This window comes from Lepisosteus platostomus, chromosome 13 (assembly GCF_059453375.1).
Source record: "Lepisosteus platostomus isolate fLepPlt1 chromosome 13, fLepPlt1.hap1, whole genome shotgun sequence".
In the NCBI taxonomy this organism is placed as follows: Eukaryota; Metazoa; Chordata; class Actinopteri; order Semionotiformes; family Lepisosteidae; genus Lepisosteus; species Lepisosteus platostomus.
In genome coordinates, this window is record NC_142623.1 from 18,897,549 (window position 1) to 18,920,573 (window position 23,025).

At 39.3% G+C, this 23,025-nt stretch overlaps 1 protein-coding gene and 1 non-coding gene across 2 annotated transcripts in view; one reads left to right on the plus strand and one right to left on the minus strand.

Annotated features, from left to right (window-relative positions):
• The window catches only part of syde1 (synapse defective Rho GTPase homolog 1), a 42,053-nt gene extending 34,889 nt beyond the window's left edge, over positions 1-7,164 (plus strand). The window contains exon 8 of the mRNA XM_088603727.1: positions 1,316-7,164. Within this exon, the coding sequence (XP_088459853.1) occupies positions 1,316-1,761 (446 nt within the window). The 3' untranslated portion in view covers positions 1,762-7,164. The remainder of the gene's footprint in view (positions 1-1,315) is intronic.
• Positions 7,165-10,575: 3,411 nt separating this feature from the next.
• trnas-uga (transfer RNA serine (anticodon UGA)) lies at positions 10,576-10,656 on the minus strand. The gene has a single exon. It is a non-coding gene; the product is annotated as a tRNA-Ser (tRNA).
• Positions 10,657-23,025: the final 12,369 nt, after the last annotated feature.

The following is a 23,025-nucleotide window of genomic DNA, read 5'->3' on the forward strand; positions in this document are numbered from 1 at the left end:
AATAATAATGTGATTAAATAAGTGTGTTTATTTGTTTAAAGGCCCCCTGAGGACTATGTTTTAGAACATAACTGTGCTGTGATTTACAACAGTGGTCTTTTCTTTCCTGCCACCTGCTTTATTTCCTTTCAAATCCATGCAAGAAACCCAGGTGCCCCCTTGACTTGGCACAATCCGGTCAGGATATTTTTATTTCTAATGAATCAAACTTCCTGTAGTGCAGTTTCCTGCAATTTTCAGTTCCAGTCGCGTGTCCTGTTATGTGTGGGTTGGATCATTGTCTTTTGTTGGGGCTCGGATTCTTCTTTTCTGCTCAACAAGGAAAGCTGTACCACACTGTGATTGTTTATCCATTGTACATGGAGTACAGTGTTTGTTTACTGTATGTTTCTAACTGTTTTGTCCCTTGTTTTATTTTGACTGCACTGCTTAAGTAGACGTATATGTTTTAAAGCGCACTGTGTTGGCACAGTGGCCTCGGAGCACTGGGGCTCTGGATTCAATTCCAGACCTGTGGTGCTATCTGTGTGGAGTTTGTATGTTCTTTGTGTGTTTACTTGAGTTTCCTCTGCGTATGCCCACAGTCCAACTCTTCCCACAGTCCAAAAACATACTGGTAGGTTAATTGGCTCCCAAGAAAATGGACCCCAGTGTTAGTTTGTGCCTGTGTCTCTGTGTGCCCTGTGGTCTGACTGATGTCCCATTCTTGATGAACTCTGCATTGCACCCACTGCTTGCCAAGATAGGCTCCAGCCCACAGGTGACCCTGAATTGTAAGAAGCAAACAGAAAATGGATGAATGAATTTTCTTTTTCATTGTGCCTTGAGCACAGTACCGTAACAAAGTCTTGCTTTTATTAGTGGGGATCCATTAAACTGTCTATAAGGCATCTCTGGACACCCTCTTATGAATGAATATTCTTTGCACCTTCTCATATGTTGCCTACTTTATTTACAAAATAATTATTTTCCACTTTTCACGTGTGCTACTTTGTCAAGTTGTTTTATTACAGGCATTTTAGAATTTTTTGTGTTAATTAAAAACAGTCCTGGCACAAACCAAAATTCAAAAGCCTGTGCTATACCTTAAGGTTCACGGACCTTAGTGACTTTATTCTGTTTCTTTAAGTTTTTTTTTTTTTTCATCTGATCCTTATTTCCTTAAGTGATCTTCAGCAGCAGGGCCAATTAAATTAAGAAGTAATTATTTTTCCAGGGCACTGGTTTGATCAATACCCTGTGCAACCTACCAGAAGACCCTAGCTTGCCTATCCCTGATACATCTGAGCACTCTCTCTCTCATTCTCTCAAACAGTCCCTAAAGGACGAGCCCCTGATCCTCCTGACCCCGAACCTCCAGTATCCCAGAATTCTTTGAGGAGGCATCAGCGACCCGTGTTGAGGCTGGACCTTTCAAAAGACTCAGTGGTCTCCAGGAGGGGACGTGGCCGGTTGGAGAGCCCGCCCTGTAACCGCTACGCTGGCGACTGGAGCGTGTGTGGACGGGATTTCCTTTCTATGCCTGAGGCAGATTATGATGAAGTAGCAGGGACTGACAGCGATGAAGAGGAAGGAAGAGGTGAACTAGGAAAGAGGGACTGGGACCCTCAGAGGCCTCTGTATGTGAGTGACTTCACCCTTGACCCCCAAGACATTGACCTGGATGCCCCCTTCACCACCAGGCTCAGTCTGAAGGACTTTGACACACTGATATCTGACCTGGAGAGGGAACTGGGCAAGCAGATCAACATTTGTCTCTGAAAGGGTGACCCCCTAGTGGCCATAACCAGAAATATACAGAGCATCAGTTGAAGAAATCTGAGGTTTTGGTCAAATGCAGTCTGAATTCCCACTGCTGGCATACAATTTACAAATCATGACATAAGCAGAGCCAGTAATCTTTCACAATTATAAAAACAGAATTTACTCCCAAAACGTAATCCTTTGTTGATAAAATAAAATAACCTAAATCAGAGAACATTTGTAAGCAGTTTTTAAAAGATTTAAATTTAAGGATAGTGTTGGAGCTTCCAGGAACTGTGAAAACATATCTAAAAAAGTATAGAATATACAGTATTGCGCCAAGCGATTAACTGATACAGATGTAAGATGAGAAATTCTGGAACCCAGTAATGAGAAATAGCCCCTCTACTTTTGAAACTAAATTTTATAAAATGTGTGCAAAGTTTTTTCAGTGGGCTCAACAAATCCACTCTTGCCAAAGAAGATTACAGATATTAAAGAAATATCAACAAAAGAACACCTTATCTGCTCATTGCCACTTATCTGTGGTTTTCTGGGTTACCATAGAGGTTATGTAAGTTATGTAATTAAGATAACTTGCGGAAAAGGAAAGTTGTGGCTCTAATTGTCTGCACCAGAGATGACGTTGGACAGAGAGAAGATGGGGGGAAAGGAAAATACCAAAAAATAACAAAATAACCAAAGTCGAGGGCAATTATTCCGCTTTCATCAGAACTGATCAGCCTGGGCATCAGCTGTTTCTCTACTGAGAAAATGCCAAACGAAGACGACAAGCAAATTTAAACATTTGCTTCAGTTTTTTTTTCTCCTCCGAACTGTAATGTTGTGACTTTTTAAAAAAAACTAAATGGCATTTTGGACATTTATCTGTGAGAAATGAACATTTTTGCTTTTGTTCTGTCAAGATTTCAGGATGCTGATGGCAAAGCTGGTGACAACTCCAAGCCAAAGAGTAAATTCTTCAGCTTCAAAACCCAATATTCAAGGGTCCTCTTCTTGGTTTGACTTTATTTTATTATATACTATTAAAACATTAAGAGAAAATGGGAAATACCTTACAGGTAAGAGCCATAATTCAATATGGTGGCTAAAATGTAATGTGTTGCATATTGGAATGCTGGTTTTTGAACTCGCTCTTAACCATGGGTAATGGTGTTTAAATGAGTTTCTTTTTAAACTTCCATATGTGTCATTGTCAGGCCATTAGTAACTGGTCAGACCACTGCTCAGTGAATGTTTGGCTGGACTGCAGAACAGTATGAATAATACATGTTCCCCTGTCTTATTCCTCTCCTGTGTTTTTAGTTTATACTTTTTCCATTCCCTTTGAGGGTGTATTATAGAACTGTTGTCATTTCTTCAGTGCAAGCTAGTCATTTCTTTAAAGAAAGACTTCAAGCTGAAGTCCAATTGGAAGGAAAGGTGGTGGGGAAGTGATCTAACATTGCACTTTGTTCTGAACCCATTCAGTATTGTGATGGGTACAACAGTGACATAGTCTGCCCTGGTAGCACTTGTGTGCTTCCTTAAGAAGAACAGATCAGTCAAGCATAGCTGGGAAAAAGAGATGAAATATTCAAATAAGAAACAAGGGGAAAATAAAATTACAGGAAAAAGAGAAATATCTTCATAGAGGAGAGTTTTAAGAAAATAAAGGACTTTTTGAGATCAATCATTTCTTGTAAAAATAAATGAAGGCCTCTGAACATTAAAAATGCAGTTTCCTTGACTGTTTTCACACCCAGAGTTCCTTCTGTAAAATATTTAGTCTACTAAATCATAATTCTGCTAGACTCCTTTGATTGGAGGGCTCAAGGACTTTTAAGTCTTACAGAATGTGTGCAAAGTCTGTAAGTATTTAGAGCCCTCAAACCTTCCAGAATTTCTTTTGAATGGGGGGATTTTAAGAGCATCACTTGCATCTCTCAATGGAGACCTCATCCATTATGCATATCTGGAGCTAGATGAATTAATGTACAGTAGTAACTCAACTTTCAGGGTAAATAGAAAGTGCTGCTTTGCAAAAGGATTTCTGGATATGGAAATAAACCTGGAAACTAATGTTGATTTATATTTTATTGGTTAGAAGCAAGATGACATTGAAGACATTGACATTGAAGTCTATAAGGTAAAAGTGATGCTAGTGGGACCAAAGAACATGTACGATTCTTCAGTCCTTGTGGCTGAAATGGGGAAGGAGGGGATCTGTTGCACCAGTGTGGATTGGAAACAGGGTGTGAAATGATTGCACTGATTCCCTGGGTGGGATTTTCCCCAAAGCACTGATCCAGAGTGTCTTTGGTGTATGAATGTGAAACAAGAACAGGAAAAATCTCTGGATCATTTGAAACCAAAACCGATCAGATTTAAATTCTAAAATGAGACTGTAAGTCAAGGATTTGTAACAAGAATCTCCTAGATTTCAAGAACCAAGGTATTAGGAATTGTCAACCAGACTAGCAATCTGTAGCCACGCTAAGGTCTTGCTTTGGGAACAGTTCTGTTGCGATCCCCACATTTATTCCTATGCAAACTGACCAAATTCCTTTGCACATGTCTATCAGATTGTATTGTATTTTCACCTTGTTTTTGCTGCTTTACATGTCTGTGCACGGTACATATTTAGGAAATGGTTTAATTTTCATGTTTCTATTTATGATGTCCAGTTTTACTTGTGGCTGCTCAGTTTTTCATTTACCCTCCCAAGGCTGGAAGGTTCCTCTCTTGACTTGTTTCACGCTCAGCATTTCCTTCCCTACAGGATGGAGAAATTTATGCAGCAGGGCTAAAATCTGTCACTGGTGTGTCAGCACTGCAGAACGGTCCGGGCCCTAAAGAGACCTACCCTGCAGAACTCTCAACTGGGTCCACAGTCCTCCAGAATCTGACCCACTGCAGACATTCCCCCTATCAGCACTTTCTAAATGTCAGTTCAGTAGCTCGGCCAGATCCTAATTTATGCGACAAAAGAAGTGAAGCGCTTTGCCAGTCTGAAACATCATGTATTTCAAATCTGTTTGGCGAAACTCGCCTGTCTGAGGGAACATGAAGGGTAAAGATAGCATGTAGAGAGGAGGTGGGAAAGAAGCACCCAGTGGGAGCGCAGGAGAGATATTTATGCGTAGGAGAGCGGAAGTGGGTGAGATTAGGAATTTGACCTCCTTCCGAACTTCTGTTAAAAACCTCTTTGGTTTGCTTGCTGGTTTACCAGAGCTGGTAGGGGTGTAATAAAACATGCCAATATGCATTAAGTCAAATCTCAACTGCTCCTGTTGTGTGTTTTCTTCTCACATGGCTATTTTTGCACAGTGATTCAAACTGGTTCCATCTCTGAAGTGTATCTCATTCCACTGCCTGTTGCGATGTATAATAAGGCAAACGCCTCAGTCTGTTCATTTTTTTTCTCTGTTACCAATCGTATAGCACAGACACTGGTGAAACTGTATAGCCAGACAACATATTCCAGAACTATATGACAAGAAATACCATGTACTGATCAGATATTGTGTTTTAATTCCATTATTTTACTGTCATAACCCCAGCCCCCATGCTGTGAAATTACCTTTCAGACTGGAGCTCACATAAGGACACAGACCCCTTTCTTCACTTTAAAAATAAGCTTTGAGTCTTCCATCTTAGAAATGACTTTTGACCTAAACAACAGCAAAGAGGATCCAAGTGGCTTCACACCCAAGTGTTTACATGACTCGTGCCCTCATCAACCAGTGGTCCACTTCAGCCATTTCAGTCATTTTCCGTCAGATATCAGACTTTCCGTCAGACGGAACCGTCCTTCAGATGAGACATAAAATTGAGCTCCTCACTCTCTGTGGTCATTGAAAATCCCAGGGCATTTCTCGAAAAGAGAAGTCCTGGCCAAATTTCCCCCTGGCCTTTACCCATCATGGCCTCCTAATAATCCCCATCTACAAACTGGCTTCATCACTCTCCTCCCCACTGATAGCTGGTGTGTGGTGAGCATTCTGGTGCACTGTGGCTGCTGTCACATCATCCAGGTGGATGCTGCACATTGGTAGTGGTGGAGGGGAGTCCCCATTACCTGTAAAGCGCTTTGAGTGGATTGTCCAGAAAAGTGCTAGATAAGTGTAAGCAATTATTATTATTTTAAATGTCCTCTCTGAGGAGACGTATGATAAGTGAGCTTGATAGCACCCCTCTAGACATCTTTAAGTTTTTCTGGGGGTAGTGGACAGTTGGTACACAATATTGGGATGCTGTCATTAAAAAAATAAATAAAATGCCCATTGCATTACAAAGCTAATGTATGTGTTTAATACACAGAGCCTCACACTGCCAGTGTATACCTGACCGTTGGCTTCAATGGGCACATTGTAACAGCAACAGACAGATATAGTCAGTTGTTCCCTGTGGTGTCAGTGCACACTGCTACCTTTGAACTCGCCTGATTACACCTGCAATGACTAGAAGACGAATATGTAAAGTTGGAAAAGAAAGGCCGTTGAGCACTGCTGTCTGATTGCAGTCTCAGAACTGCGAAATCCCATCAGTGAAGCAATGCGGTACATGCGGAGCTGATAATCCTGACGGAAAAATGCTGATGGATCACGCCTGCTCCCTTTTGGGTTGTTTTAAAACCCCATTTTTAGCTTGCTCATTTTGCATTGGCCAGTTCTCAAATCAATATCTCCCTGCGGTAGCTCTTGAATTTCCCTAGGAGACATGGAAAGCCCCTGAACTCATGTTCATTAAGACCATGGGGCCATTTTAATCTTATTGGCACTGCAGAGCACCACGCCAGCAAGGGGACTCAATAAAGGAAGCCCGGATGGACCTGTCTGACTGCAGGACTGCAAGCATACATGCATACATTGCCTGTGTTGCCTTGCCAGCTCAGCCCTGGTCATTTTCCAGCTGGAATCTGCCAATCTATTGGCCCGTTCCTTGGGGAATCCTTGTTGTGGTTGTCCTATGACATAGCTCAGATTCGGATTTGGCAATTCTAGATAAGTAGGCCTAACCTGCACTCAAAACAGGTGCCATTATGGACTCAGCCACCTGGACATCTGGGTTGAGCCTCTGCTTTAACAGGAATGTTGAAACTCCAGCCTTGGGAGGTTATACAAAAATTCAGACGATGGGTGAAAAAAGGAATCCAATGGCCATGTAAAGGAAAAAGTACCTGCTCCTCTGTTGTGAAGGTGTCTTTGTGAACAGTGTTAAATCTTCAGTATTTTAACTTCCTTTGCTATTTGTTTTGTTTAGTTGTATAAACAGTATTTTGTGATATTGCACAACTATAATAAGCACTTATGTTTATGTATACTATTCTTTTTTGTAAATGAGTACTATGCCATACAGTGTTACCAAACAACAAATAATTATAATAATAAAGCACATTGTTATTATGTTGAATACTAATTTAAGATTGGTTGTAATCTTTAAGGATTTTAAATTAAAGCCAAGGGGATTGAAAGGATACAAAACATGTTGTGGTGAAAAGAAGTACATTATTTGTCTACGTTTTTCACTGCCATATATATATACTGTATATTACAGAAAAATCAACCCTAAATCTTTTGCAATCTGCCTTCACATACCCAGTGCTTTCCTCTGAGACTTGCTCAAAATGCCCAAAATGCTCTTGGGCATACTGTATGTGCCAGGTAAGGATAAAAAGTTCTGCTTTTTAACCATCCTTAACACACTATAGTACGATAGAACAATAGTACAGATTTTGGATCATACACACTATAGGAGTATCTTTCTAAAGCAAAAGAATCCTATCTTAAAATATCAAGGGCAGGAAGATGCAGAAGACTCACACTCACACAAGCAGGTTTAATTAAAATTGATTAAAGTGAAGACAGCAACTCTTTATGGGCATCACTAAGAATCACAATATCTCCCATCTAATTATTCACGTGAATCAAAGTACTTCTGAGCACAATACCGTGTTCTTTGCTCTCAATTAATTTTCTAAATGCGTTTGAAAACATAGGCCAACCCACAATTACAGACTGACAGCAAGAGAAAAGCACCGAGTTACAGCATTCTGCCGCTGGTTTTATTATCAAATGTTTTTTTTTTCATATGCAATTAAAAATCAATTTCTGCATTGTCTTTCATTGAAGAAAGGAAACAATTACAATCCTGTCTCCTCTGTGCGATATACTTGTTACATTTGAAAGAATTTAATAGTCTTTCTGCTTCTTAACAGGTTCTTGGATTTTAGAAAGCAAGCAGTATGGGCACAGACTTGTAAAAAAAATCCAACCATTGTAGCTATACTAACAAGAGTCATCCAAATACCAAATGTCTCTTTCTACAAGTTAGACAAATGCAGAAAAATCCAGTCAGCTACAACTGATTTAAGAAGAACTTGCTAATTTGTTTTGCATAATACGTTCATACTGTAAGTGGATTTGTAATGATCTAAGCTTTAATGGGTTAGACAGGGATTTTCAGATTCTGGAAACATTAATTTTGATTATTCTGTCATTTTAAAAATGTAGTCTGGAATTGGAGGCAACTCACAGACCATCACCAATAAATAACTGGTTGAGTATTAAGTCAGATCCCAGATTGGATACTCTCTGAGTCACACCTAAACAAACTCAAAGTGCCAGTTCCTGAAAGGAAACTGAAGTTTTGAGAATCCCGGAAGTGCAATGCCACATCTTACACAAGACCTGTTGCACAAGTATCTACAGTCTAGGAAACCCTGCAGTGAATGGTGAACCCATGGTGTTGTTTGCTTCACCTATGAGTGATAAAATATAAAGGTCAGGGCACATTGGGAACAAACTGAAATGAGGCTGAAATGGGCGAAGAGGGTGTCATGAGTTTTGATTTTAAATAAAATACAAACAAAAGCATTTTGACAATACTGCCAAAGTACAATGCATTTCAGTAGCTTAGCGTAAAGGAGATGAAAGCAAAAGTCAATCTTTCTGCATCAGTCAATAACGATTACAAGCAACCCTTATTACAAGTATGGAAAAACCTCGCCCTTGATGCCTTTTGAACATTAGCCTTGAAGATGAAAGAGGGGTGCTTTACTGCACAATGTTTTTTACTGAAAGGCTGGAGAATTGAAATTACTTAAGAAATGCAATAGATAAAGTTATTATTAGGACTGTTAAGGGTTCAGTTAGGGCAGCATGACAGGACAGTGGTTAGCATTGCTGCCTCTGAGCGCTGGTGCTCTAGATTCAGTCCAGTACCTGGGGTACTTTCTGTGTGAAATTTGTGTGTTCTAGATATCTTTGTGTGGGTTTCCTCCCTCAGTCCAAAGACATGCCAAAGACAAAGTACGTTCATTGGCTTCTGGGAAAACTGGCTCTGGTGTGAGTGTGTGCTTGTCTGTGTCTGTGTGTAGGTCCTGGTATGACAGGGGTGTATCCTGCTATACTGTATGCCCATTGCTTGCTGGTGTAGACCCCGACTCTCCTGCAACTCTGAATTGGATGCTTCTGAGGTGTGGTTTCCCTTCCTTTCGTCATAGCATGCAAGCTCTTAACTCTGTTCCTTTTGCTACACTTAGACACTGGTCACTGAGCGTTTCCTGTCCTCTAGTGGCTAAAGTCGGCATTGCCTCTTTGTTTTCCTGTCAGCTGGCCACACCCTGTTATCTTTTCTTCTATCTATAATTTAGTTCAAATTCTTTAATTTTTCAATCTTACAGTTCCTACGGAAGCTGCTCCTAGGAAGAAAATTTTCTCCGAATTTTTCGCGATAATTTTTTTTATCTTGATGGCAGGAATGTGCTTCTGTAAGTTCCATACATTTTCACTACGTACTGTAGTTCCGTTTTTAATATCTAAGCATAAACTATAATCGTATTAAAGTTCAAAAGCATTAGTTTATTCCATCTGCTTTTTGCATCTAAGATCATAAAAAATATTTTTCCAATAAAATGGTTTGGGATAGAGCAAAACTATAAAAATCACATATAAATTGAAGCCATTCAGCCTCTCTTGCTTATGAATTATAATGACCTCATTGATGGGCAAATCTTATCCATGTCATACCTTCAACACATCATCTGCTACTTTTAATGTAAGGTACTTCTATCAAGGCCCATTGTAGTTTCCTATGTCCAAGACTAATGGATAACTAATAGTTAGAACAGTTTGCAGTGCAATAGATTTCACTCTTATAGTAAACATTCTGGAAAACAGAGTAAACATGATCATTGACACTACTGAAAGTTGGAGGTCTTTTCTCCCTGGTGGTACTGAATCTCTGAAGATTCAAGTTACATAACGGTACATCCCAGGCAGAGTTCCTAAGGTATAAGTTAGACAGAGCCCTAACAGCCAGTATAAAAACCCAGTGTAACTTTACAGTCCTAAGCATCATAAATATAAAGAAGAAGCACAACATCAGTCTCTAAACCCAATTGCTAGCCGAATTCACAGCCTTTAATTCCAGCTCAGCAGTCCCATATGAAACCCACGGTCCTTTACAAATGAGCAGTAGCAAATGACAGAACTACAAGAGCTCCAGATCCGAAAAAAATCACTAGATGCCATTCAAATAACTATTAACCAAGGTTAAGAGAGATTACTTTATTAGCCATATATAATTTCTTGCATTAGAAATTTGTCTTTTCACATACCCCAGCTTTGCTCTCCATGAAGCACACAGACACGGAGAGAGAAGCTTGGGGGCAGAGTACAGGGTCAGCCATTTATGGCACTCCTAGAGCAGCTGGGGTTAAGGGCCTTGCTCAGGGGCCCAACAGAGTAGGGTTCAGAGAACCAGCCAGCCATGGGATTTGAACCCACAAGCTTCCAGCCACAGTGCCACCATTCTGCCCAATGTTTTTGCTGCAAGCAGGGTTAAAACCTGCACAAGGAGACCCATTGGATTTCAAGTCCAATGCCTTAACCACTCGGCCATCACAGCACACCGATAGTATATTGTAGGTTACTTCATAAAAATCTCATAACCGTTATTAGCACAGCGGTTGTGGGGGTATTATGATAAATATGTACTGTAGTATCATAACAGTATCTGCTGGTCAAATCTACAGTAAAGTCAGGGCTGCAGAAAACTGAGGGTGCTTGAGGAAAAGTAAAATTTTGATTACAAACCAGAAAGTTAGAGATGGTTGGGTAGAAACACCAGGTTTCACTGCACAGGAGAAAGACTCATTAGAGTTACCAAGAACCTCTCTGTGACTAGAAAAACATCTTTAAAATCTCATTAACTTTTTAATTGCAAAAACTGAGTTTTAAATGGGTTTTACCTTGTTAAATGTATTAACCATTTTGTCTTTCTGCAGAAAAGTGAATATCCATTCATACTGTCCTGGATGAAGATACTTTCCAAGTGGAGCAGTACAAATATTAACATTGAAGAAGCATGCAAGATTGGAGACTTGACCCCTCTTTCTGTTTGGCAAAGGGCGAAAGTTTTTAGTGTACTGCAGTTCTGTTACTTGATCGATTTAGTTCAGTGGTGCACTCAGAGGGATATAAGAGTTTCTGAGTTAATTCTGAGCTTTCGCTTACTTTAAAGTGAACTAATTACTTGAATCATTGGACCATTTGTTACTTTTACTTCCCCTTAGACTTAAACAAGTCATTTGAAACAATTGAATTTCCCTGCTGTTTTTTGCCTCTTTGCATGTTCTTCTCTGTGTGTGGTAAAGTACAAGAGTGTACTTATAACCGAGTCTTGTCTTAACAGTCCTGTCCTACTCAGACCACCATTCATATTTTCATAATGGGTAAATTAAAATCCTCTATATTTTACTTATAATATGCCCCCACATTGATGAGTACAAGCAGTGTGCTTGGGGAATAGGAAGTAAGGTCTAGAATTTGATTACATTTCATATTGCACTCATGTACTTCATGCTTGAAGTATGTTATCCACACTTCACATCTTTTACTGGAATATACTGTATATTTTATTTGCATAGCAGTTAATATTGCTGCCTTGCAGCACAGGGGTCCTGGGTTCAATTCCTGGATGTTATCTGAGTGGAGTTTATATGTTCTCCCCATGTTCACATGGGTTTCCCTCCAGGTGTGTTCCGGCTTCCTCCCACAGACCAAAGAAATACTGGTAGGTTCATTGGCTTTTGGGGAATTGGCCCTGGTGTGAGTGTGTCTGTTTCTGTGTGTGCCCTGCTATGGAATGGTGTCCCATGCATGTATCTCACCTTCTGCCCCTTTGCTTTCCAATAGGCTCCAGCTCTCCTGCAGACCTGAATTGGAAGAAGTGGTAAGAAAATGAAGGGATAGATTTTTCCTGGACAGGTAACAGTAACAGGAACAACAGCAGAACTGTGGAGGATGAGAGCAACAGAATTTGAAAAACTGGATCACAAGGGGAATGATGATGGGTGAAGATCTTGCAAATACAGTCTAATGATTCCAATGTCCTCTGCTTGGTTTTGTCTTTCAACATCTGTCTGTGTGGAGCTTGCATGGTCTTTTTGTGTTACACATGGTTTGGTGACTCTAAACTGTCTCATTGGGAGTTTGATCACTGGTCTTGAAGTTCATGAACTTTTTGTAAAGGTTCATAGGCTAGAAACATTTAAGATAGGGTAAAGTGGTTCATCTCCAATAGCTTGCCACATCGTTGACTGTTATACATACAGTACATGCTGCTTTCGAACCTAATTGCACTAAGTGCTAAAGTATGTTGGTGAGCAGCTGATCTTGTCTGTACTTATTTTGTAGATGTGGCTGCCAGCAGCATGCAAAATGAATTGCTACAGGGGTATTCTGAGTGATGTGCATCTGTTTGCAGCCAGTGCCTTGATCAGTGTTGCTTGTCTGCTGGCTTTGTAGCTGAGTGAATCAGAAGGGGGGACTGTTCAGGGGTTTGGTCGATACTCTGTGTTTGAGCTATGAACCAACCCATCTATTAGTAGACCAGTGTTATTCATCTTCTTATTTGAACTTTGCTTAGTTGGCTGGCTTTTTGAAAAAAAAAACCCAACAGAAATCATAGAAGTAAAATATTTCAAATAAACTGCCATGCTTTTCTGTTAAGTATATGTCAGCTGAAGAGCAACATCACATCTGAGTAAAAAGGAACCTTGTGGGGTTTATCTTTTTCTGGATTTTCTTCAGTTTTTAAAAACAAAATTGTTAATTGAAATCCAAATACAGTAGGTTAAGCGAGTGTGTGTATTCAATATATCATATTACAATTTTGCATTAAATATTCTGCACTAGAACTACTGTAGAACCTCCTGAACAACGTCATTAGTATTCCAAGTCATGCTTCTTTTCACACTTTTGCTCTTTTTATCTTAGCTTAAGTGAAGATTAAATGCAAATCTGTATTTTGAAAATGTTGGGAGAAATGGGAGAACGGAAGTTACAATAAAAGGTATATAATAATAAACTTTATTTTATATCACAATTTAAAATAAAGTGGCTGCTAAAAGCATTTTTCTGTAAGAAAAAAAACACACATTGAGAGGAAACAGCAGAATGACATAATTACCTTAAGGGTTTGCAATACAATAGAAAAGCAAACGGGCAAACACAGAACCAGTTAAATAAAAGCCCTTCTAAAGAAGAAGTTTTGAGTCTCAATTTGAAGGTGTTCAGAGAAGGTGACTCTCTGATTTTTTTTTTGGTATAGGATTCTAGAGCTTTGGGGTATAACAAGGGAAGGCTCTGCCACCCATGTAGACGGGCAAGAGACCAGATGATTTTGAACACAAACCCTGATAGGAATCCAGTGCAAGGACTCCAGGATAGGAGTAATGTGATCACTGGCACAAGATCTGGGCAATATTCTGGAATCCAAATTCTGGACATGCTGTAGTTTGTTCAGTGTGGATTTAGATAGCCCTGTGAGTGGGGCATTATAGTAATGAATTTGAGAGAAGATGAAAGTGTTGACCAACTTTTCAGCAACAGTTTAGCTGAAAACGTAGTCTGGCAACATTTCTGAGGTGGAAGAATGCTGTTTTTACAATATGTTGCATATGTAGGTCATGCAGGGAGGAGGTGTGGTGGTGACGTGGAGAGAATGATTAAAAAAACACATTTATTGCTAAACAATGACAGGGTAACTGAGAAGTGCTGAGATTGTAATGCAGTCTCACAGTTCTCTTAACATGTAATGGGAAGGGACCATGAACCTGTTTCTAGAACTTCACATGCCCAGCAACCCTATTGAAGTAAAATCTTGGTTAACCTTTACTCAAGACACTGGGCAAAGATCAATGGACTCAAACCATAACCCGTGCAAAGATATCTTCAAACTGACATTGAACCAAATAGGATTTGCTTGTAGTGTCGGAAAACAAAAACAGTGCTACAGGATGATACAAAAATATTTTACAGCATGATGTGAAATATCTCACTGCTAGTTTTTATTTGTGTAAAACACTTGTGTATTTTCAGGTAGAATGAAGGCTGTGTCATTGTCCTTGCCACCATTTTGAAATTACAGTCACGTTTTGTTCTCTCACATACACGGACATCTTACTTTTTAGTATGTGTACGTCTTTCAAAGTTTCATCTGGTTTTCATAAGTGCATGTTAGTTTGTCTCTCTGTATATGGCATGTGTGAATATGTGTCTCTCCTAACTCCTATAGACTCCTACAAACCCCACAACTGAAATTTCAACAGTGGTGGTGGAAGTCTGGTAAGTATAAACATGACAGTGGGGGACTCAAAATTACATTCATGGCCTCCAGGAAGAAAAAAAACACTACAAAACCTTTACATCACTTTCAATAACAGCTTATCCAATTAAGGTCCCCAAGGAGCCAGAGACTATGCTGGAAATAGAATGGGTGCAAGGCAAGCTTCATCTGGGCACACCACAGGGCAGACAGATACAGTAGATACTTTATTGATCCCATGAGGGTAATTGCAGTGAAACAGCAGCTAAACACAGACAACATAACAACAGTGTAACAGATGATACAATAATAATAATACAATACATACAATACAATCAGTACAATGAGAAGTGCACTAAGAAGAGTTACTCACAGTCCAGAACACACAAAGAACAAACCAGAACAGAACAGTACACATAAAGTTGTATTGCACAATATAAATATAAATGTATTGCAAAGGTCCCTGGCATATATTACACAAAAACGTTTGTAAATGGGAAAAAGAAAAAGAACAGATGTAGCAGTTTACTTTTCAGTCCAGAAACAGGTCACTGTCAATGTTGCCTCTGCCCAGACGCAAGGTGGATGCGTTGTACAGTCTTATGGCAGAACGCAAGAATGACCTCCTGTAGCGCTCCCTGTCGCAGCGTGGATGGACACAAACATACAAAGATGCACACACTCACACAAGAGCCAATCGATTTCAAATTTCAAAACCAGCTACTGGTGAAGGATTGCTAGAGGATGTGAGTGTAGCTACAAGACTGTAGTTTATAGGATCTCCAATTTGCCTTAATTTTCTCATGGTACAAGTTCTTCACAGTATGTTACTAGGCAACCATTCTATAAGAGGCCACATCCTGGGCCCTTCTTGTGAATTGTCCATCCATCTATTTTCTAACTGTTTTTTTCTAATTCAAGGGTGGGGAAGAGCCGGACCCTATCCTGGTGAGCAACAGTTATAAAACCAGATACACACTGAACAGGATGCCAGTCTATCACAGGGCACACACAGACACAACCACTCACACTACAGCCCATTTCCCCAGCAGCTAATTAACCTAACAGTATGCTCTTATAGATAGCACCCCAAGTGTAGACTTGAACCCAGGGCCACAGCGCTGTAAGGCAGCACAGCTAACCACTGCACCACCATTCCACTCTATTATGCTTTGTAGTCAATGTAAATTAAAAGTTTGAACTGTCCACTAACAGCACAAATTCAGATCCTCTTGACAGGCCATGATGACTGCTATGTAAGAAGACTGTATTTACTAAGGGAGGACTACTTAGTGTGTATTTTAATAATGGATTAAATTGTTGTTCCTTTGGCTGTTGTTATGTTGGAATGTGTGTGGTTCAATGTGTAGTTTTATTTGATCATGTGTGAGGATGTCTGTTCAAGTCCCCCCTTCCCCATGTGTGACTCACTGTTCTGTATGATTGCTAGTGTATGTGGTTCACTGCACTCTGCGACTGTTTTGAGTTTGTGTGCCTGACTGCTCTGAATGACTTTGTCGCTCTGCGCAATTTTTCCATCAGTGCTGTTCTGCTTGGCTGGGACACTCTTGCAAAAAAATGTTTTAATGCCACAGGGATGAAATAGAGGAAAATAAATAACAATAAGAATAATCTGTCAAACAAGCTTACAGCTGCTTTGTGAGCAATGGTTAGATCAAAGTGTTCTCTGGGTCTTAGAATTATTGCATTTTGATCTAGTCAGCTAATCATTTTTCTTACATAAGTAATTCAGACTTTATCTAAAAAGAATACTGCTAACAATTTGTATCTTTTGTGGCTCACATTTTTAAATTTATTAGAGAATTTTCAGATTGCTTTCCGATGTGATCAAAAACTTAATTTCACCACAAGACACAACACATCACTTTGAGTGTTTTTTTTTTTAAATTATTGTCTCACAAAGAACCTCTCAACATCCTAAAAAATTAAATATGAATTGTACTTTGAACTCTTCAGATGGCAACATGTCTTCAAAACATATCAAATTTGTTGCACTATTTTTATTTTCTTACTATTTAAACATACTGAGAAGTAGTGACAAAAGTTTTGTTTTTTAAAAAAGATTTTTGTTGTTTCATTTTCAGATTAATGTGCAAATGCTATACGTGGTGAAACCTTCAAATGAAAAATGAAACGACACAAACATTCTATTACTGAGTTTAAATAATCTGCTGTCATTGTCCAGATTAATGCTAATGCACATATTATCTCATTGGCCATTACACTGCTAAAACACTAATTTTTCTTTCTCTTGCTGAAAACCGTGGAGCACCTGAGACAATGAACTTTTGAGGGCAATGAAATAATAGTTTCTAGAACCTAATCTTTTTTTCTTGGTGACCCTTAAAAGAGGGGATCCTCAGTAGTTGTGCTGTAGGACCAGAAAGCAGAATATCATCTATAATGTCTTATGATTCCAAAGTAACTTTTCTATTGAAAACTATGTTTGTGCAGCTGTGATGTATTTACGTGTGATAAGACATGTGGTCCTGAAATATGAAGTCTCACTGCCCTTGAATAGAATGGATCCTTGCTACGGTTTGGCATGAATAAGTCTGGAAGTAAGCAAGTACCAATTGGTGGACCAGTAGGTGGCGCTCTTCCCCCTGGATCATAACTTTAAAACCAGTGTTCCTGTAGGGTGATAAGGGACACTGCAATTGCATCATTCAGATGAGCCTTTTTTTATCAAGGTCCTAATTACTTGTTCATTAAAGATACTATGGTACTGGTCAGAATTCTGTTTTTGTCTTCAGCAATATGGGCCATCAAAGTTCCTGCCTCTTTCAATTCGTGAATTAGCTTCATTTGCCTCTTTCAATTCGTGAATTAGCAGTTGTTACTTCTTATAGTCATTTTATCAGTGATATCATATATGAATAATAAACTATAAATTCTTATAGCATGTTCATTTTCATTCATGCAAAATGGGTTTTGATTTGTTGAACCATCAGACTCGCTTTTTTTTCTTTGCGATGACAAAGCGTCCGCCACTAGAAGCCGCCAAAGCGACAGCCAGAAAAGAGGTGGATTTTTAAAATATGTTAACCTTTGGAGTGAAATTGTATGAAAGCAATTGAACAGCGTGCAACATGCATATAAGGTTTGTCTGTGACTCAGGAGGAGGGTGGTGGATGACCATGGTAACCACAGCTGTTGCAATTTTTTTTCATAGTTCTTTGTGTGTTTGTGATGGAGAAAAAGTTCAGCTGTTCTGGTGGGTAAACAGGTTACTACCTGAACTCAAAAACAACTGAACATCCTTTGTTTCCTTGTCAGTCAGTCAATCTTGTTCTTATATAGCACCTTTCAATCAGAGCATTCGCAAGGCACTTTACATACCGTACATATAGATATTGAAATTAAAAGAAAGAATTATGTTAGGAACTGAAGGCCATCAAGGACAGGTAAGTTTAAAAACAAATTCAAGAAAATTTCAAAAGATCAGTAGAGGGGGTGTTTTTAATACGATCAGGAAGAGTATTCCAAAGATGTGAAGGAGGGCTACAGCTGAAAAGGCCTAGCAATCAATGTTAAAGCCTTGGAATGTTGAGCACCCTGGACCCAGTCTAGCAAAGTGAGAGAACTGGGACATATGGGGTTAGAAACACTTGAAGTTACACAGGAGACAGACTAGGTCAACAAGACAATTTTAAAGTACTGTACCTGTAAGAGACGGGTAGCCTGTGTAGATTTTTCAGAACAAGGGAAATAGGTTTGGATATTAGACTTGGTCAGCACTGGAGCACAGTCTGGTACATACTGTCATGTTAAGTAATTTCTTGGATGATCTCACTGGCAAAGCATTGCAGTAGTCTAGCTTAGAGGAGATGAATTTCTCTGCAACAGTAACAGAAAGAATTCGTATTAAATCAGATATGCTTCATAAATGGAAGAAACGTGTTGCTGTGGACATGTGGTTAAAAAAACAGGGAACAGTCAAAAATAATTTTAACAGAATTTGAGGGCATAATTTATGTATCATCTAAAGTGACTTTTAGACTTGTTGGGACAAGCCAATTGTTTAATTGGAGATAATTTTGATCTATCCACAGCAGTATATATTGAAGACATTTAATTAATTAGGAACAGGCAGTTTTTTGTGACTAACATTTTTATTGAATTTTCAAACATATATTTAATGAACAAAAAACACATAAGAAGAAACAGCAACACTACAACTATAGTTACCAATACATTCAATTTTATCCAAAGTTCCATGTGCAGTAATTCTAGTTTAACACTCATGAATGTAGAATACACTATATATAGAACAGGTGGGTAGCTGCGTCAGCATGCGTAGGCTGCAAAGGAACAAGTAATAGGTTTATTCCTTTATTCCTGAAGAAGGCTCCATGGTCGAAACGTTGTGTTTTCTTTCTTCTCTTTTCAGCATGGAATAAACCTATTACTTGTACACTATATATAAATACCGTATTTATTATTTAAAAAAACAAGCACAATTCTAATAGCTGTGGAAATCCCTTTACAAGACTAAATTCACAATATAATGAAATGTCAGTACCCACTATTTATATGCATGACAAAGTTGTCATATTGTTCTTTTCCCTGCTTTGAAGCCAGCAAAAGCATTCTTTTCTGAATTAAAGGAAAATTAATCAAATAATCATCATTCAACAGGCTCAGACAAGGAACTGATTTGAAACGTAAACCAATTATTTTGCTCATTGTAGTACAGACATGAGCCCAGAGTTTGTTTAAAACTGGATACTCCCAAAACATGTGAAACACTTTGCCTACATATTTGGTCTGACATAATGTACCCATTGGGTTCCGAACCATTTGTGTAGCTTGACAAACATCCTATGAAATAATCTGTGTGAATAAAATGGTGACTGCGATTTTTAGAGATTATAATCAGATTAGTTTCCCAATTCTGTTTTAAATGAGCAAAATGAGGATTCAGTGATTCAGTAAAGCATCATTAGCATAACAGCAGAAGTCAATACCATATTTTCTATAGTCTGGCCTAATGGCAGCACATAAATATTGAAAACTTAAAGGCCAAGGATTGAGTCTTGGGGAACTCCAGAGCTGATACGGGCAGGATCTGATTTACACTTGCCAAAGCTAACTGTTGTTTGTCAAAATGCCAAGACTTAAACCATTGCAGTACATTGCCACATAGATCTGCGTAATGTTAATCAAAATGTCATGGTTTACAATATCAGAAGCTGCTGAAAGAGGGAGAGCCAGCATCTGAAGAGATGAAAAGACCGTTAACAACTTTCACCAAGGCGGTTTCTTTTCTATCATGTGGCACTTATTGAATCACAGGCAGGCCAGTATGAGTAAGGAGAACGGTGTCACAGCAGCGAATGCTTTTTGGTGGATGAATTCAAATCAAAGAAAAAGCACGTGAGTTGCTTATTATTAGTCCTGTGTCAGGACACACATCATCAAGTTTAATGAATAACAGCTGAAAAAGACTCGTGTTTTGTTTTCAGCTGTCACCCCTCATTTTTCTTACAACCAGGCGATACCTTGGCAGCTTTAAGATGAAGTGAATGCTGGTCTCCGGTTCCAAAACATCTGAAAGGACGATAAAATATCTGCTGTTACTACAAATAATTGCTCCTACTTCTACTCTCCGTCTTCAAATAGTAACATTTAAAGGGTCTATTGGTATTTGTATCTTTGATTGCCTCATTGTTTTGATTAGAATAAAAATGTCTTGTAGAAGTTTGATTCTGTGTTGCATAATTGCAGTTGCCATGGTATTTACTGTAGAATAACTGTAACTGTTATGATAGTTGTACAAAAGGTCATAGTAGCTATAATTGTAAATAGACCATAATATTTCTGTGCACTTCTACACTCAGAAAGCTGCAATGAGTTGTTCTTCTTTTTTTTGTACTGTACATAATTGTAGTATTGCCTCACATCTCTGGGGCCCTGGGTTCAATTCCTGTGGTGTTATCTGCATGGAGTTTGTATGGTTTCCCTGTTTTTGTGTGGTTTTTCCTCCCACAGTCCAAGGACATGCTGGTAAGTAAATTGGCTTCTGTAAATAATTCCCTGGTATGAGGGTGTGTGTTTGTTTCTGTGTGTGCCCCACGGTGGAGTTTATCCTGCCTTTCATCCAGGGCTTCCCAGGATAGGCTCCAGGCCACCTAAAGTGATGTGATGTACTGTACCTGCAAAACCTTCCCTGTCTTAGCTTGTTGAGATACTACAGGAAATGAGACATGATATGTCTTAATGGATTTTGGAGTGAAAAGCTTCCAAAGGTAAGATAGTGGCCAAAAAGAGGAAACACAACTAGTGGAAGCACGATTCTGAATATCTTTTTAAATTAAAGACTAGTTTTCCAAAGCAACCTTGTTGATCTTAATGCCTTGTTCTTTTGTGATCCCTGGATCAATCACCTGTTAAAAACCAAATGAGCTAGACACATTTTTACAGGTCATACAAAAGATGACAAGAGTTGTACACCGGAGAATGCAGCAATTTATCTTTTTAATTTTATTTGCCCCCTTGGGAGTGATGGGAGATTACAGGCAGCACTCAAGAGATCGGCACTATGTAATTAATGTCTCCCCCTTGGGGATTGTCTCCTTGCCTTGTTTATGTGCAGAGCAATTTGCTGATAGTGGGGGAGTATAAGAAAAGTGCGTACTGTGAAATGCCCTGGAAGGAGAGCTCACACAGTCCTTCCTAGTACTTCCTTTGCCAAAGCTTAACATAATCCGCTTGTCTTCTTATTTTTTGTTCTAACCAGTTACTTCATTATCCTTCCAATGAACGCTCTCTGTGCTGCTGTTTCCTTTAGTTCATAACCATACATTCATCTGAAGTGTCTCCTTGCTTCTTCAAATCCTTTGCTCCCAGCCCCGAGTGCATGCTTTGGCAGTGAAGTAGTGCTGCTACATGCTGAGTGCAGTAAGGCAGACTCTCCCGTGGGGCTGTGTTTTGCACTGTTCTGTTACCACCCCTGCTCAGATCTCTACAGGCAGCGTTCAAGGATCCCATCCTCTCTAAGCGCTTCCTGACAGAGACATCTCGAAGTCGAGAGGGATGTGTGGCAAGGCTTCAAGTCGCACAGCACAGAGGCACGGCATATCGCAGCCAGCACAACACTGACAGTCTCTCTCTGGGGCCAACTCTTCATATACAGTACTAGCTCCTCAAACACAAGAGGTTGTGCACCTTATCCCATTTAATTTAACAAAAGATCTGCTTTTAAGTTTCATCGTTCTGTTAAGCCCTGCTTTAACACCAGTTAAGTCTGACATCAGTCTGATTAGGTGAGTTGGGAACTTTACTAATTAACCTATCATATTCAGGTCTAATTAGATACCAGTATTGTTTTGTACTAATAATGTAAATTCAAAAAATACTAAACACCTGAATGACGGGATCAAAATGGGAGCATGCTTCTCTCTTTCACTAATTAATATGTTCTAATTAATAATTCCTAGCATTTATATACTGTAGCACTTTTTATTCCATTTCAAAGTGCTTAATGAACAGAAGGGGACCCACTTTATGAACCACTTACATAAGTATAGCCCCTACCTGGGTGATGCACCCCCACTGCACAGCAACTCAAGTGAGGAACTGCTTCATCAGTTGAAATAAAGGGGAAATAAAAGGAAACCTCATTAAATGAACTTAGAGCAAGATTTAGTCACTGGGTTTCCCACCCCTGCTCTTACATAACATGGAGCCATGGGATTTATAACAAACCAGAAGGCAGGTCTCCAGTTTTCCAAATCATCGGACAGATATGGATTCCTAGAGCACAGTGTTCCCAGTCACCATACTGGGGCATTCACACCTTCACTAGTACAGCAAAGAATTTTGATTGGCATTTGTTCCCCTGTCTTATCTATTTTATTCATGACTCTGTGCATCTTTTCATCCATCTGTCCGTTTATGGCAGGCAGAGCAGGGAGGACCTCTGTTCATTATTTATCTGATGGCCCACAGGTTTATCTTTTAATCCATCTGCCAGGCACCCCAGTGGAGATAGGGTGCTGATGGTGGGAGCTCTGTCTCTCCATCTGACTAATCTCTCTCAGAATGCACTTTTTCTCTCCTGTCATTCTCCCTCCTGTTTCCAGTCTTTCCCACGGTCTATGTCTCCCTCCCCTTCATCCTTCTCCTCTCTTTCTACCTGTCTTGTTCCAAGCTTAAACTCCCGTCTGTAGGCTATGTGTGTCTTACTGATTGTGGGGACGTTGAAGTGTCTGTGTTGGGGGTTTACACTAATAGCCTTAGTTTATGTAGCTTAAGAGGTCATACACAATGATTTCTGACATCAGATTCAATTATTTTATTTTGTCTGCCATTTTTCTGCACTAAAAAGGTTTCAATTGACCCCTAAGCAAAGGGTCTAAACCCCTAAGGGTGTGCTTGCACACTACAGTATACAGTATAAATGTATATTATATAAAGAGGCACACACACCGGGAAAATCTTTATCACTTTACAAATATGAAATGTTACAAACCTATACAACAACTCATTCACTCGATACATACTTCTCCGCATATAAATACAAACCAGACTGTTATACAGATAAGCAAATAGCTCTGTATCTACTGTGAAGACAAACTAAAGGACTGTTAAAGAATGATATAGATAGCAGCATTTAATTCAATTGAAGCTACAGTATATACT